At 38.6% G+C, this 15,487-nt stretch overlaps 1 protein-coding gene across 5 annotated transcripts in view; it reads right to left on the bottom strand.

The window, feature by feature from the left end:
- The window catches only part of Il1rap (interleukin 1 receptor accessory protein), a 130,417-nt gene that overhangs the window by 25,855 nt on the left and 89,075 nt on the right, over positions 1-15,487 (bottom strand). For all 5 annotated transcript variants that reach the window (XM_010624104.3, XM_010624107.2, XM_010624108.3 and 2 more), the window contains exons 5-8: positions 7,944-8,109; positions 6,843-6,914; positions 4,967-5,093; positions 2,641-2,789 (exon numbers count right to left, since the gene is read on the bottom strand). In XM_010624104.3, the coding sequence (XP_010622406.1) occupies positions 2,641-2,789; positions 4,967-5,093; positions 6,843-6,914; positions 7,944-8,109 (514 nt within the window). The remainder of the gene's footprint in view (positions 1-2,640; positions 2,790-4,966; positions 5,094-6,842; positions 6,915-7,943; positions 8,110-15,487) is intronic.

The following is a 15,487-nucleotide window of genomic DNA, read 5'->3' on the forward strand; positions in this document are numbered from 1 at the left end:
AAAAAAAAAAAAAAAAAAAAAAAAATTAATGACTGGTTTGTTCAAGAAAAAATGCTCAGTATCATTAATATCTGAAAAATGTAAAATAATGCGATATCACTACTTATGTATTAGCACTGATAAAATTTAACATTTGATAGCTCCAAAAGCTGGTGAGGAAGGATAGCATCTGAAATGTCTGTACGTCCCAGAGGCAGTGAAAAAGAATAGAACCTCTTTAAAATAGCTCTGGAGGATTCTCGTAAGTTAAACAGACACCTTCCTTTAATCCTTATCACTGTCATATTATACAACAACTGCACAGTTAACATGCTTACATTAAGTCCCTGTTCTTTTTTACTTTGTTTTAGCTGACTAAATTGTGCTGTCAATAAAGTTTAATTGGTAAATCTCTCTGATTCTGTATTCTGAGGTTTTTCCCATTTCTACTGAAGTACCAAGAATGTTTTGTGAATGAATTCAGGGAAGGGCTAGTATATATAAGGAAGGGATACGAGCTCAGATATACCCTCTGAATTTCAGCATGAGCTAGCCCAGACCAGAAGCAAAGCAAACCAAGCCACCATCCCTCCTGTACCACTGGTCGTAAGACCACCTGACTCAGCACAATTCACCTGGCCTTCTGGGTCCACACCTCCCCTCAAGGCCCTGCAGATGGTCCACAGTACACCAGAGCAGCAGTTCTGTGCTGGAGAAGTTGCTCAAGAGGCTCTGGTGCAGACTTGTGCTTCACTCCTACGTAAAACATTTTACTTGCTACGTAAAACATTTTACTTGCTTGTTTCATTTTTTTATTTTGACAAGTGAATAATTTATGTCATCTCCCATAACTGCTTCCCAGAATACATGCCTCAGATCGAGTGTCCCACACGATGTTCCATCCATAAGAATTCCTAAGTGAAATATCTTTGAAAACAACCTCCTATCATAAACCTCATGGGTATTCCTACCAAATGCTAACATATCAAAGGCTCTAAGGGTTCCTGAGATAGAGAAATTTGACTGCTTTTGTGAAACCTAGAGCATAACGGTATGTATTTGATTATAAAAGCCTTCATGAAATAATCCCTATGAAAACTGTGTAAATTGTGAGGGTAACATTTAGTGAATATTTAATGTATATTGTGATACACGATATCTGTTTTGAGTACTTTCAAACAACCTGATGAGGTACTGACATTATTTGGCTTACTTAAATATCAATAAATTGACGCTCAGAGAGATTTCATGACTTTGCCAGTTTCATGTGTTAGGATACATAGAAACGAGAATTTCAACAGAGTCTGTGAACTTTAGAGTTCGGGAAATACAGGGCAGGGATGTAGTCAATGCCAGCACAGTTCTCAGGAACAGACCCTGGGAAGCTGCTACAGTGCACATCAGTCTTCAGAATGCCTCTGAGGAGCGAGACTCATCCTGATCAAACCAACCAAGACTTCTTCAGAGGTATACATACTTCCGGCCTTGCTCATTTGTTTTTCATGTGTAATACAATGTTCAGACGTATCCTGCCAGTTCATCGACTTTTTAAAGGAGATTCAATCCCAGGGCAAGATGTAACAAATCATGAACTAGGCTTCTTCCAGGTTTGATATAATGTTTTAAGCTCTGTCAAATTCTAGGATCCAGGAAGATTCTGAATGACCTGATGGCAAGTGTGATGATGGCTTTTACGCTTTTGCCAGACCATGGAAGAACTTTCTGAAAGGGACCGATTGACTGGGATTCTGTGTTAGGGGAGAGACCCAAAGAGATCTGTAGACAGTCTGTTTTGGAGCAAGAGCTCACACAAGAAGGCTTCATAAGTTTTATTTATTATGCAAGAATATAGTCATATGAACACAGAAATCATTTTTACAACATTTAAAATCATAGTTTAGTTTTCAATTTAGGAATTACGGCTGGTAGTACATTATAAAACTACTTAAATATTGATACAGGGTGTCCAAAATGATTTTTTTTAAAAAAACATACTTTTGAGAACTAGTGTTCTGTACCTTAACTCCTTTTATGCAGTTAGATGGTTGCTATTTGTGTTTCATTATTATAGATAATACTTTAAGCATATCAGTGGGTACATAATTATCTGTTATTTATTCAGGAAAATTCCAAAAGCATTAGGTCAGTTATAAGCTCATTTTTGACTCTTGAACTCTGCCATGAGTGATTTCTAAAAGGGTCTTCACACTTAAGAATAAGTGACTCTCGAGTTTAGTATATCCTCGGTAGCTAGCTTTGAATATTTTCTTTTCATTTTTCATGATGATTTAGGTAGGAATTATGCTTCATTATTATGATCATATGGATTTTTTTAAAGCAACAGTTGGGCACTAAAGTATTAACGTGATTAGAAATATTTTAAGGTGTGGCGGGGTATAGCTCAGCAGTCCTTGTGAAACACGCAAAAAGCCCTGAGTTCAATTCCCAGGAGAGTCCCCCAAAAGCTATGATTCTGAGTAGCATTTATCTTCATGTAGCTGGAAACCTTCTCTCATGAGTTTTCATTCAACTTGGCTTCATTGCTACGTGTCAGGCACTGTGCTAGGTGCAGGAGCCTTCTCGATCTCAATGTCTCCTCTCCTACTCACCCCTGTGCTACCTTTGGCATTCACAGATTCACCTGCCGAGGGCATCCATTACCTTTCTGTTTCACCGTGGCTGCTCTGTCAACCTCTCCTTTGGCATTTCTAGCGTGACAGACATAGGTGCGCCTGAGATCCTCAGAGGTTACTTTCTTGATGCTCAAGACTTGAGTTCTCGTTTCGTCTTCTGTTTTAGAATAACTTGAACTAGAGGAAGGGGAAAGAAAATCAAAGCATTTGTGAGACTCACGGGCTGCACGCTGTGAATCAGACAAGGAAGCAGCCACAGAACCCAGGAGAGAGAAGAGTGTTTACACACAGCGTTGCCTGTAACACAATGCTAGACACCGATGGTGCTTTCACTGTCTAGACTGCACATCCTAATGCCGAAAGCGAATCCCAATAGTGGCTTCTTACTACTGCTCTCTTCCAAGCAAAATGTCTCTTTTGCTCACACGTCTGGTGCAGGACGCTGTATTGGTTTAGAAGGAATCTTCTGTGATTAGGCCCAGTTGGGTTTTGTGCAGATTTTCCCATTTACAGCTCCCTACTTTGGGCAAAGTAACCACTAATGTTTCCATGTCTCATGTTTTGTAAAAGAGGAAGGTAGTAATGCCTACATGGTGCGCTGCATGTGTTCATTTACTGAATAATTCTGAGGCCTGAATATGTGTATGGGTAAGAAACAAAGCTTCATAAGTGATGGTGCAGAGTGTTCTCATTATCTTGCAGTAGCAGCTGTTGCACTTTGGTGATTCCAGAAGTCTGGATACTGAACACAGAATATTTTGGTTATGGCTAAATCCTAACACTATAAAGAAAAGAAATGGCTCAGAGCAGGAAAACTGTGAAAATAAATATACCCAAATTCAGTGAGCTTTGAGATCAAGTGCTTTGGATCTAAGATCAAGATTTAAAATCCCTTTGAATTAACTTTGCTCTTACAGCTTACCTCCATCCAGGTTTGGGTTGGAGTGGATTTACTGTTATGAGTCCTGCAAATCTGGTTAAGGACTGACTGGTTTACCCTAAGCTTCCCTCTCCTGATCTGATGAACACTGAGAACGTGTCTCAATCATAGCAAGGAGGAAAGGCGTTAATTTACCATTATTCATTATGACTGAAGATGAAGGCAAGGATGAGAATTCCTGAAATGATCAGTAACTCCCTTGGACACTCCAGCCACATCTTTAATAAATTCTTTTACTCAAAAAGTAATTCAGTTTTGGCAAGGCTACATTTGTGTCTTGCTTCTCTAACCTCTAAGCCTTTGCATGTGATGTTTCCCATACCAGGAAGTCTTTCCATTTTTTTTTGTCCAGTTAATTTCTACCCAAATCCTTATTTTGGTAATGTATCATTCGAGAAGCTCCTAAACTGAACCCCAAAACTGACAAAATCTCCTAAAGCTGGCTAAATTCCTTCTTCCACTTTCGTATGCCATCCAATCCAAGTCACCCTGTGTACCACATTATACAGAAACACGTCTGCTTTACCATTACCTCTTATAAAACGCACCAGCCAAGCAGCTAAGTATCCAATACAAAGTAAACATTTTATAATTTCTCCACAAAGTCTGAATTTACTATTATGAAACAGCTTTTGAATTCTATCTATACACAGATGATAAAGCTTACGATTTTAGAATTCCATTGTCGTGTAACAGTTTGGTTAACAGTTGCAGTGAACCAATCACTTTTTGGTAATGTTGTGGTTCATTAGCACAGAAATACTATGTCTTTAAAAATTTGTACTTTTCTTTTAAAAAATTCGGGTTTATTTTAGAATAAAATGCCCTAAGGCTGTTACTTCATAAGTGAGTGATATCATTAATCATTTTAAAAATAAAATTTGAAAAACATAAAGGTATTTAGTTAACATTTAAAACAGGATAACGTATTTACAGAGGGAAAAATTAGGAAATGTATGATCAGTGCAATAATAACTAAACACAGTTTTCTGAGGCACACGAACATAGGCACATACTCCAAGATTGGGACAGAGTGACAACTGCTCTCTCATGTATTCACAACCCTACACTGTAACCTTCTCATTCGTGTAGGGGAGGCGTTCCACCTACTTCCGAGTGCACATCATGAATGTGTGAATTTTTCTAGGTTTAAGACAACTGCTGGAAAGGGGAAAACTACGGCAGAGCTTCAGGACATCTAATTCAATTCTTTAACAGACATGAGGTGGCACATGGCTCTTGGATAGCGGTGCAGTAGCTAAGCGTTGGGAATACAGTCATTCAAGACGTGGAAATCTTCACAATTTATGTGAACGAAAGGCAAAATGTTTATTTTCATCGATTAGTATATATCAAACACTCCTAGATTGAGGGGCAAAAGCTATCACTTCCTTGCAGACGACCACTATGATACCTTTCACTAATGGTTATGTCGACCGCGATGTCATCAGGCTTTTTTCCATCGATCGTCCACCAAACCTCGTCATGAGAGTCCATGATAAAGCTAAAATAGACTCTACAGGGGATGAGCAGCTCCTCTCCTAAAACAAAAGCAAAAAGAAAGTAGCAGGTGAAGTTAACTCATGCATTTGTTAACTTTCACGTGACTTGGCTGCACTGATCTAATTCTCTAGTGGACTACCATAGGTAATATACCATACTTCACTCTAAAAGCAACCAAACCAAAGGACAACACCAAAAAAAAAAGAAAAAGTCAGTAACTTTACAGAAAATTTCTGGAATGACCATTTTAATGTACTCTAAATACGCTCTAAAAAGGCAGCAGTTGTTTAAAAAGACTCTGACCATATCCTTTTCAGTGCGGAAGCTCTACGGACTGCTCTTCTCTTTTAATCTCTTTCTAAGCAAAGCATCGCAGAAAGATGCTCCAGGTCTCTGCGATGCACTCACTGAGAATTCTGCTCAACGTTTACATCTTTTAATGTTCTCATTTAACCCTAATAAAACACTATGAGACTTTTTTTTTTGTAAAGCAAAAGCTGAAACTTAGAAGCATTAGAGGATATGTCTAGGTCAAATTGTTAATGAATAGTAGGCCAGACTTTTGGATAAGGTCTCCCTCCTCAGCTTGCCCAGAAAAATTGTCTCTTTATTTTTTATTTTTTGGTACCGGGGATCGAACTCGGGTTCTTGTGCTTGCAAGGCAGGTGGCGGAACTGCTGAGCTAAATCCCCGGCCCAAAAAATTGTCTTATTTATTCATGCTTTCCTGATTATGTATGAATGCTGAAGGCTTTCATTCTTCAGAAGTGTCTAGCTTTAAATGATAAATCATGTAGTCACTGTTGTCACCTTAATTAGAACCTAGCTTTATCTGACTGAGTGGTCATATTCTAGTCCTCATCCTGATATATGGCTTTTGAGTCTTTCCAGTTTTCTCTAACATTGTTTCACAACAGTTAACCCTGATAGTGAGAAGAACATCCACATTCCTATAGAACACCACAGTGATTCTTACAAACTCAGTTGGTTTCAGGTTGGCAGGCAACTACTATGTTCTCTATTTCTTTAGACTAGGAAAGTCGTATTTGCAATTAAGGTTTAGGGCTTTCTGTTTTTGGTAGTGCTGTGCTCCACTTAGATTGATCACTGATTCTATTATCTTTAGTCCACTTTAAACAAATGCTCTTTTATACCATTCACTGTGTCCAAATTCAATTTAGCGTAAGGGACACAATAAGGAAAATACTAAAATTTTCTATTGGTCTTTATTCATTTAACTGTGCGAGGCTTTTTGAGTTGGAAGAACATAATTATTTCTCATTGGTCAGTTACAGATGATTTTTGTCTAGATTAAAAAAACTATATAAACTAACAGGAGACCCAGGAAACCATAGAAAACATCTGACAGTGTTCTGCATGCAGGTGAAATAGCTATATGAATTTTTTCTATGATAGGCACAGTCCCATCTCCAAGACCCACCCTCTGCCCTTTGATAGTGGAGCAGAAGCTTAAAGATATCTTAGTCTCATGTCTCTACAAAGCACAGCACTGTGCAAAGTCAAGTCTACATCAAACAAATCACTGATCAGCAGAGGAAGACTGAGGTACAGATGCTGACAGACAGGCAAAGAACCCTGAAGTCTCCCATGAGATCCCTGAAGTAGCTCATCCCTAGAGTTGCCTTGGTTTTTGCCAAGAGCACTGTCAATTTAAACTCATGCATTTCGTTATAATAGCTCTTTGTTGTCCTTTGCTAATTTAAATGACATTTTACTTTTTGTAATTAAGAGAATCTCAGTGAAATCCAGTGGCACAGCTATAATTACCCGGTTCTTTCTCATAGATCACACGATCGTTGGGGGAAATAATATTGGGGGGCGATGCATCTTTTGGAGAACCTGTGATAGAAAATTTTTAAAAAAGAGAGAGATGATGTTAAATCATGTAGCCTTATTAAATAATCTTCTGTGAAGTCATGTCCAACATCCTGGCATTGATTTTCAACTCCTAAGAAGACTCATATATTTTATTTGCACTGTGTTAAAACCCTTTTTGGCTTGTAATTTACACTGAATCTGGTGTCTGACTAGTAAAAAAAAGTCCTGAACAGAGACCAAGGATTTACAATGAATTGCTGCTCTAACTCATGGGGTGTCTCTAAACAAATGACTTCCTGTTTCTAGGACTCACTATTTCCATTCAGTAAAACATGAGTATGGAAAAATCGTACTCGCTTATGTTATTGTTATCAGGGTAGACATGGCGGTGTTTATAACCTGCCCCTAGAAGCCACATATTCTGACATCAGTTCTTTTGATGTCTGGGTTTGATGGGAATCCCAACTCTGCCGAGGGACTTTCTCTTCTATTTCCCATTTTCTCACTAACAGTTCCCTCAGTGCAAAACCATAGTTGAAAACTGCTGGAAAATATCACCAGCAAGAGCAAAGCAGTTTCAATACACAGACTGATACAGATTACTTAACCCAGGTGAAACACATTTTTGAAAAGAATATTAATACCATTCATTCAATGTCCACTGCTGGCCTGGAACTCTAGTAGCCCATAAGTGAATTACTTCTGATATTCTCATTTACTAGGTAATTTAGTTCCAGACTACAGACAAGGCAACCTGGAGAACTTGATCAAAGTCACACAGCTAAAATGGAAGTGATATAATCTGAACACTGCCCTGCCTGGTACACTTTTCATTCCCCAAAATGCTTTACTGCCTTCTTATACTCGTTCAGTCAATAGTTGTTGAATACTTACTTTGTACAAGGAATTGCTGAAGGCTCTGAGGATAGCGTGATGAACAAAAATATGTCCCTTTTTATAGAGCTGACAGACTGTGCATAATAAGTTATTAAGAGCCAGAATAAGATTACTGTATTTGTGTTGTGTGTACATAAAACAGATCATGCTTACCCACCACCTTTACAGTCACACTCCTGGTGAAACTAAAGACGCGTCCATTTTCCGGATATGTAACAACACATGTGTAATTTCCATTATTTGAAGTAAAGGGAATGAAAAAGCTCAAGTTCATGCCATCAGGCAGTACATTATGAAAATCCTTTATTAAAGAACAATCCTAGAAGAAGAAAAGATGTTTATTCCTTAGCCGTACTCATTGCAAATACACAAACACACATACTCTGGCACCTAATTTTTCACAGAACATCAAAATAATCTATTCTGCCTTTTTTTTTTTTAATTGGTGATCAGACTCAGGATCTTGCACTTTCAAGGCAGGCACCACTGAGCTAAATCCCAGTCCTATTCTACTCTTTTAACAAGACTATTTTGGTCTATTATCTGGATAACGTTTCTACAAGGTGGAATAAATGTCATTAACTTTTTTGCAAGAGGGAAATTAAAATTCTATGCTAAGCTATGACTTTCAAAGCAGGGGCTTCCTGTCTCAGGATCCAGTATTCAAAATCCAGAACCCTGTGTTGATCGTAAAGCAAGGTTAAAGTTTTGAAACGATGACTGAGAAATTTTGAGTGACTGCAAACTCTGCTTTCGAAAACAGTTATTTTCCCTTTTTCTAAAGTTATCACTGGTTATATTAATTCAGTAACCCACTCATGTGTCAGATTAAACAGGCTCAAATTTAGATGTCATTTGCCGTTCTCCTTTTCTTCTGGTTTATCTTTACAGTTGAGTGGTTTAAGACTCCAGAATTTAAATAAGAAAAGCTTTGTAGGAGCCTTATGCAGATCTGAGAGTGTCTTTCTGAGTCTCATACTTTCCCACAACTCAGTTGATGTTAAAAATTTTGAGATTCTATTGTCTCACACGAAGTAATCAGAGCCTTGTTTTGGATCTCCGAGTCTCATCGAACGGCCGCGTGGTTTTATTTTTTATTTCAGTGGAGAATTCAGTGTCTCACTCGCGACCAAAACATATGTTGACCATTTACTTTCAAAAAAAAAAAAAAAGACTTTGCTTAAACAGCAAAATAAAAGATAGATGACGGGAAACAGGGAGACAGACTTCGTGAAGATGGGCAGGTTGTCTGGGGAAGGCAAAAGAGACCAGCGGAGGGGAAGGGGAGTAAAAAGGATGAAAATGCCGGATATATTAACTTCCCATAGTGAATGAATTTATTCTGTAGCACATATACTACTAATAGAAATTTTTGTTTTTTTTTTAAACATCATTAATTCATTCTTTTAAACGATTAATTTATCTCTAAGGTCCTTTAAGCCTTTCAAATACTGGTCTACTAATGAATGGCAGGTTCATTTTCCTGTATTCGTATGTGTAACTCTAATTCTTGTACATTTAAGATTCTTTTTTTTCAATTCCTGGAGCATGTATTTTGAAACTGGACAGTTACCACAAGAGACACATTTTGTAATTCTTTCTCACCGGAAATATGTCTTTTGAGACTAGCACTATACTTTGGCTGCACAAAGAGAAGGTGATGTGAGCGTGGGTGAGATATTTTCTCAACACAATTTCTCCTGTTTGGATACGCAATGCTTCTGGACACTTGTCACCTCAGGGGAAGATTTCGATACACTTAGGTTATCAAAGACTGAAGTCACAAAGGCCTAAACTCTTATGATGAATTTATATCAGACTGGGTTGAGATCGAATATAGAATGCTAAAGAACTCTATTTGAATTTTGGGGTACCTTTCACTTAAACAGTTCAAAGATATTTTCCCTTCATTTGTTAGCTTAGCTGCTCTTAAATCCCTGTAAAGCAGACAGAATAGAATATGCTCTGGTTTTATAGATAGAAAAAAACAAACCCACAGAAGACAGAGATATCCTAAATAGAAAAGTACAGAGCTATAGCTCGGTTTTCCAGACAGCTATATAAAGGCCTTCTCCTGGCTTAACTAACACTGAACACCCCTCTTTAACCATGAGCTAGCAGATGCTGTACAAATTATACCGAATTATACAATTAACATGTACACTGTTACCTCACCCCGTTCTTACTCCAAATTTAGAAAGTTTGCAATGCTTTTATCTTTTTTCCCCTTGTCCCTGCCTTCCCTCCATCCCACCTCCCCTCCCCCTTTACAAACACTTCATTTCCATTTTTTTTCATTTTCTCATATTTTTTGCTTTGCCCTTATTAGCTTTCCCCTACCCTTCCCACTTAGGGTGGGAGTGCGGACTGGTGCAACCCCTATGGAAATCAATATGGAGATACCTCAGAGAGCTGGGACTACAGGTTCCATTTGACCCAGCTATCACTCTGCTGGATATTGTTCCAAATGAATTAAAAGAATCATATCACAGTGATATATGCGCACCCATGTTTATAGCAGCATAGTTTGGAATAGCTAAAACTTGGAAACAGCCCATTTGCCCATCAATTGGAAACTGGATAAAGAAGATGTGGTTTTTCTATAAAATGAAATATTACTCAGCCATAAAGAATGAGCAATTAGATTCATTCATAGGAAAATGGATGCATATTGAGGATATACTCCTAAGTGAAATAAGTAAGTCATACATGTGTAAATACTGAATAATTTCTCTGGTGTAAATAAACTATAATAGTACATAAGATCCTAATGATATAAGGGACAATGTGAAATAGGAAGAAAGGGGCTAAAGGTGTAGGATTTGCTTTTAATTCTACCTCTTATGTTCCCACATCTTATCCAGAGGCCCTGAACCTATGCAAACCCCTAGGCCAACTTCTGTGCTAAGTGTGCTAGGCCTCTGTTGTGTAAATTAGGCTGATTCCTGCAATTAGTGGTAAACTGGTAAGCCGTACTTTTCAAGAAGAGAAGTCAGTTATTAGTACTGAACTTGTCCACAGCACTTTTTAAGAATGTGCTGAAAGGAATCTTTTATAGCTCTTTCAGAGGTATTAGGCCTATAGCCTTTTGAGAATGGAAATAAAGGCAGTATTTCACATTCTAAGTGTTTATATGTGCAAGGAGTTACTATCTGCACACTGATACACTTTTAATTTTAGGACATACTGGTTGGTTAGTTCTCAGGTTTTCTTAGAAGCAGTTCAGTCTGTAGACACTGCAGCATCTGAGTGGAAGACATTATTAAACATAATAAAGAAATGCTGAAAAATAAATTCTGTGAGTCTTATAAATGATTTCAGAACCATTTGTTTGGAATCCAGAAAGAAAATGGAAATGAACAAAGATGTGGATACTCAAGTAGAAAACATTTCCAAAAATAAGTTATGAATAATGGTATGTGGGTTTCTACAAAGAAACAAACACTTACTTGTCTGACTATAAGATAAACGGTCTTTCTAGGTGACTCAGCAGTTCCTCATTCTGAATTCAAAATAGAGAAGTTAAACAGAAGACCAACTTTTCAACCACGCAGGTGTTGCTGTGACAACCAACCCCAACATATATGTAAAGAACAGAGCAGGAAGTGACTCTGAAATCCTTGAGTGGAAATAAAGCACGTGGAGAGACGAAGGTTGGTGGTAGGGGATGTCCCGATGAAGTTACAGGTAAGTGTCTCCCTTCAGTAAACCTATAGCATGTAAAGAACTCAGTGAAGACACAAAGGACAAAGCTCATGGCTCCGAATCTATAGATATTCAGTTTAGTGCCACACATCAAGCAGAAGGCATACTGGGGAAGGGGTGTGTGTGTGAAGAAAGTCCAACAGTATACATCCAGAAAAACTTGGGGAGGACAGAAAACCTGGCCTGGGTCTTGAAGGATAAGTACATCCACAGCAATTGGGAAGAAGGCAAACATTAGAGAGAAACACTCCAAGCACAGGGATGAGGATGAAGAATTCACCTGCACTCTCAGTGTTTTCCCCTTCTTGTTCGACTTAAGTGACTTTATTACAGTGCTGTTTCCAGTAAATCTCCTTCTCTCCTAGAAAAGTAACCGCTTATGGGCCAGTAGGAAGTGCGTAAGTGCCTGATCTGCCTGATCAGAAATCTACCCCATGTCTAACACATGCAGCTCTATACATTTGTGTTTCATGATCAAAAATATGTTTGAAAGAAGCCAAGGCACAAGACACGGGATAGAAAGCTCACAGTGCCTTGGATGGATACTGAGATTACAGATTACAAAAAAAGATCCCAGTGATGAATGTAACTGTACTGTAGACCTAAAAAGTACCAATGAACTCAATGAGAGAAAACAAAACAAAACAAACAAAACATAGGGCCGGGGGGAGGATTTAGAATGGATGAGGAAAGAGAGTAAAAATACAAAGAGTTTTACTAAAACACAAGGTCTGGAGAGTCAGGAATAGCTACTGAGGCCTCCAAGATTATGTTGATATAAAATACATCATATTTTGTCACGAAGCTTCAGAAGAGTTACATAACTCAGGCACTTCCAATAAACAGAACTAAGTCTTCCCATATCTATAAATATTTACAAGGTCCCTCCAATGTGCCAGGCACTGTTAGGAGCTGTGGACATAACAGCCAGTGAGAACAGAGATGGCATTTGTTCCCATGGAATTTTACACTCTGGTCTACTTCATTCAATTATTTAATCAATTCCTAAGTGAAATACATATTGGCTCCATTTTGTGCTCTATGTGCTCGGAATTCAAGGAACAGAAAGAGAAAAGGGAGTGCACTATCTGTCACGGAAGAGAAATAAATACAATCACCCCATGAACAAAGATGACGTGTGAACTCAGTTCTACCGGAGTACAGACTGGGCAAGTGGTTTGGCCTGATTTAGCCTGCGGGCTTACCAGATATTTATTTGAATTTACTTTTTAAATTTTTTAAAAATGTTATTTTTTATTTTTTGGTGCTGGAGTTCAAATTTGGGACCTTGTGAGGGCAAGCAGCGGCACCACTGAGCTAAATTCCCGGCCCCTATTTGAATCTACTTTTAAGTTTTAACTGGTGAATTCTTGAGTCCTTGAAAGCCCTAGAAGAGTATGTAACATGTGGTGTGTTTAAGGGCGTATGGGTAACTCTGAGAGGAAACGTGACAGGTCACCTTCATGCAAAAGGTCAGAAACCACTCTGCAGGGAGCACGGGGAGAGGAATGAGAGCAAGAAGCAATCGAAGCCGTCCAGCCAAATTCAGGCAAGCATTTAAAAAAGAAAGTCTATTACACAAACCTTGGACTCACTTCCCAGCAGTCCACGCTATGCCAACAAGGAAGCCTGGCCTGGCACATTATCAGAAGTGTTCTCTCCTGATGACATTTTGTCAGAAAAAAAGCAAAGGCGTCGCTGTTTCCGAGAGACTCACATATCTAACATCTGACCAAATCGGGCTAATTTCACAGTAAGAATTGCAAATGTGAGTAAGACACCAATTTTAAACATCACGATGGGTACCAGGACAGTGGGCTATTGGTAAACTTTTACCAGTGTGACATGGATTCTTCTGCCTGGCAGTTGAGAGGATTTCAGCAGTTGTCATAAATGTAATACACAAAACACCCAATAAAGTGGTTTCTCTGATCCTCAGGGGAAAGGAGAAATTGCTTTAGCTTTTATTAGTGTTTCTATAAAGCAGAATTTCAAATATCTAACCATAACAATGAGATAGAGGATTAATCCAGTAATATGAAAGTCAAGATGGCCTGCCATATTTTGAACCCCAGGTCTCCAAATAAATCTAATAATAGTAATAAAAATGACAACAATAAACAGGATCACATTTACCTCTATTTTTACTGCAATATATTTGGAAGTCCCTAGATGCATAAACAGGCAGTCTCCAATTTATAACCATATTGTGTTCTAAAGGTTCCTTGACAAACCAGCTATTCGAAATTCAGTAAATCACTTACAAACCGCAATTTGCTTTTTAGGCCAGTTACCAAACCTGAACTTACTCAACAAACATTTACCGAACATCAATTTACCTCACAGGATTGCTGAATTAGAGAACTGTGAATTGTGGCTCCTGAATTAGGGAAACTGCCAGGCACAAGAGGGGAGGAAGCGGAAGTAAAGATATGCAGAGGAGAAAAACAAAATCCTGTCCCATTTCCTCTGCAATTCTGAAATAGAAATATCAGGTTTTATGCTCCCTTCAGTGTCACTCTGTGAGAGCCCCTCTGATTTCCCAGGGCCTGCCACTCACAGGTTTCCAAGTCCCCCACTTCAGTTTAACGCCTAGTATGCATTCAAAGATTCCCCTACCGTTCACAGCGCCCTGCACTCTAAAAGTAAAGACCTTCTGCACGTTAGCCCTGGGGAGTTCCGGTTTTGGAACCACATAAAACTAACCTGAAATCCCTCACGGTCGCATTTGCATTTTGACTGTTTTGAGTAAATTATAGAAAAGAATAGAGAGCAACATGCAGGATTCACTCTTGGCTCCCAGCCCTGTGCTCTTTGGCAAATCACTCAACTGCACTCTACCTTGTTTTCCTTGGAAAACACGAGAAGCTACTTCGTAAGAATGTTGAGAAAGAAGCTGAAATAAAGCACTCAGGACAATCCCTGTGTTCAACAGATGTTAACTACAAGCATTCCCTCTTCAAAGGCGCCATTTCTTTATCTATTGAAAGACGACACCCCCCTGAGGTGAGCACTGTCAACAATGCCACATAAAGTTATATTGGCACGTTGCCTTGTACAGGACTGGTGTAATGTCTGATGTATATCAATTTCCTCTTCATCCTTTCGATACAGAAGCTTTCAACTTTCAGAAAACAGCAAAACAAATCTGCTGAAACCGATTATAATTAATGTGACATTTAACCCTTGTATTACTAAAAGATACCATTCAAACGATGTCCAAGAAGGGATCCCAACAGAGAGAGACCTGATGCAGTGGCGCCGAGGTACCTGAGTGGATATTTGAGGATGAGTGCAGAAAGTAGAGAACACAAAGCGACATCACTACTGTTTCACAACAGCAGAGAATGCAGCTATTGAAAACACTGGTTTTGTTCCCAGGATGGAAGAAATCTTAGGATTAAAGATATCAGTAAGCAAAGGCAGAGATACAGATAAAGAAAGATAAAAAGTTGGCAAAGGCAGAGAAATAAAAAGCCATATAATGTGCACCAGTAGCAATCGTTTTATAACCAGAGGTAAAAAAGATGGTTTGCTGATTGTCATTTTTGAACACCTTATATTTCGGGGGCCTTTCCATGGCAATTGTTTTACATCAGTAACGCGTTTTTTTTTTTTTTTCCTCAGTCTCTTCTGCATACTCTATGCTATCATTAATCTCATGGACTGACTTAACTGGCTTCTCTTCTCACTTTATTTACTCCTCTCAAGGTCTTCAACTATCATATAGCTGCATACAATTCTCTATCGCCTGCTCTAATTTTTCTCTTATGCTCCAGACCCACCTACAGGCAACCACAACCCACTTGGCACTGCCGACTAGCTGTCTCACAGACACCTCTGTGAAAGCCCGATGTTCATGCCTCAGAGTTGCAGAGGAAATAAAGTACGACTTTATTTGCAATTACTTTTTTATTCAAAATCTAATTGCAGATTGCTCATCTTTAGCCAACAGAAGACTCTCTAAGTCGATTCCTCCTAAATTATGTCAG

This window comes from Fukomys damarensis, unplaced genomic scaffold (genome assembly GCF_012274545.1).
Source record: "Fukomys damarensis isolate Sample0158 unplaced genomic scaffold, DMR_v1.0_HiC HiC_scaffold_12, whole genome shotgun sequence".
Taxonomy (NCBI): domain Eukaryota; kingdom Metazoa; phylum Chordata; class Mammalia; order Rodentia; family Bathyergidae; genus Fukomys; species Fukomys damarensis.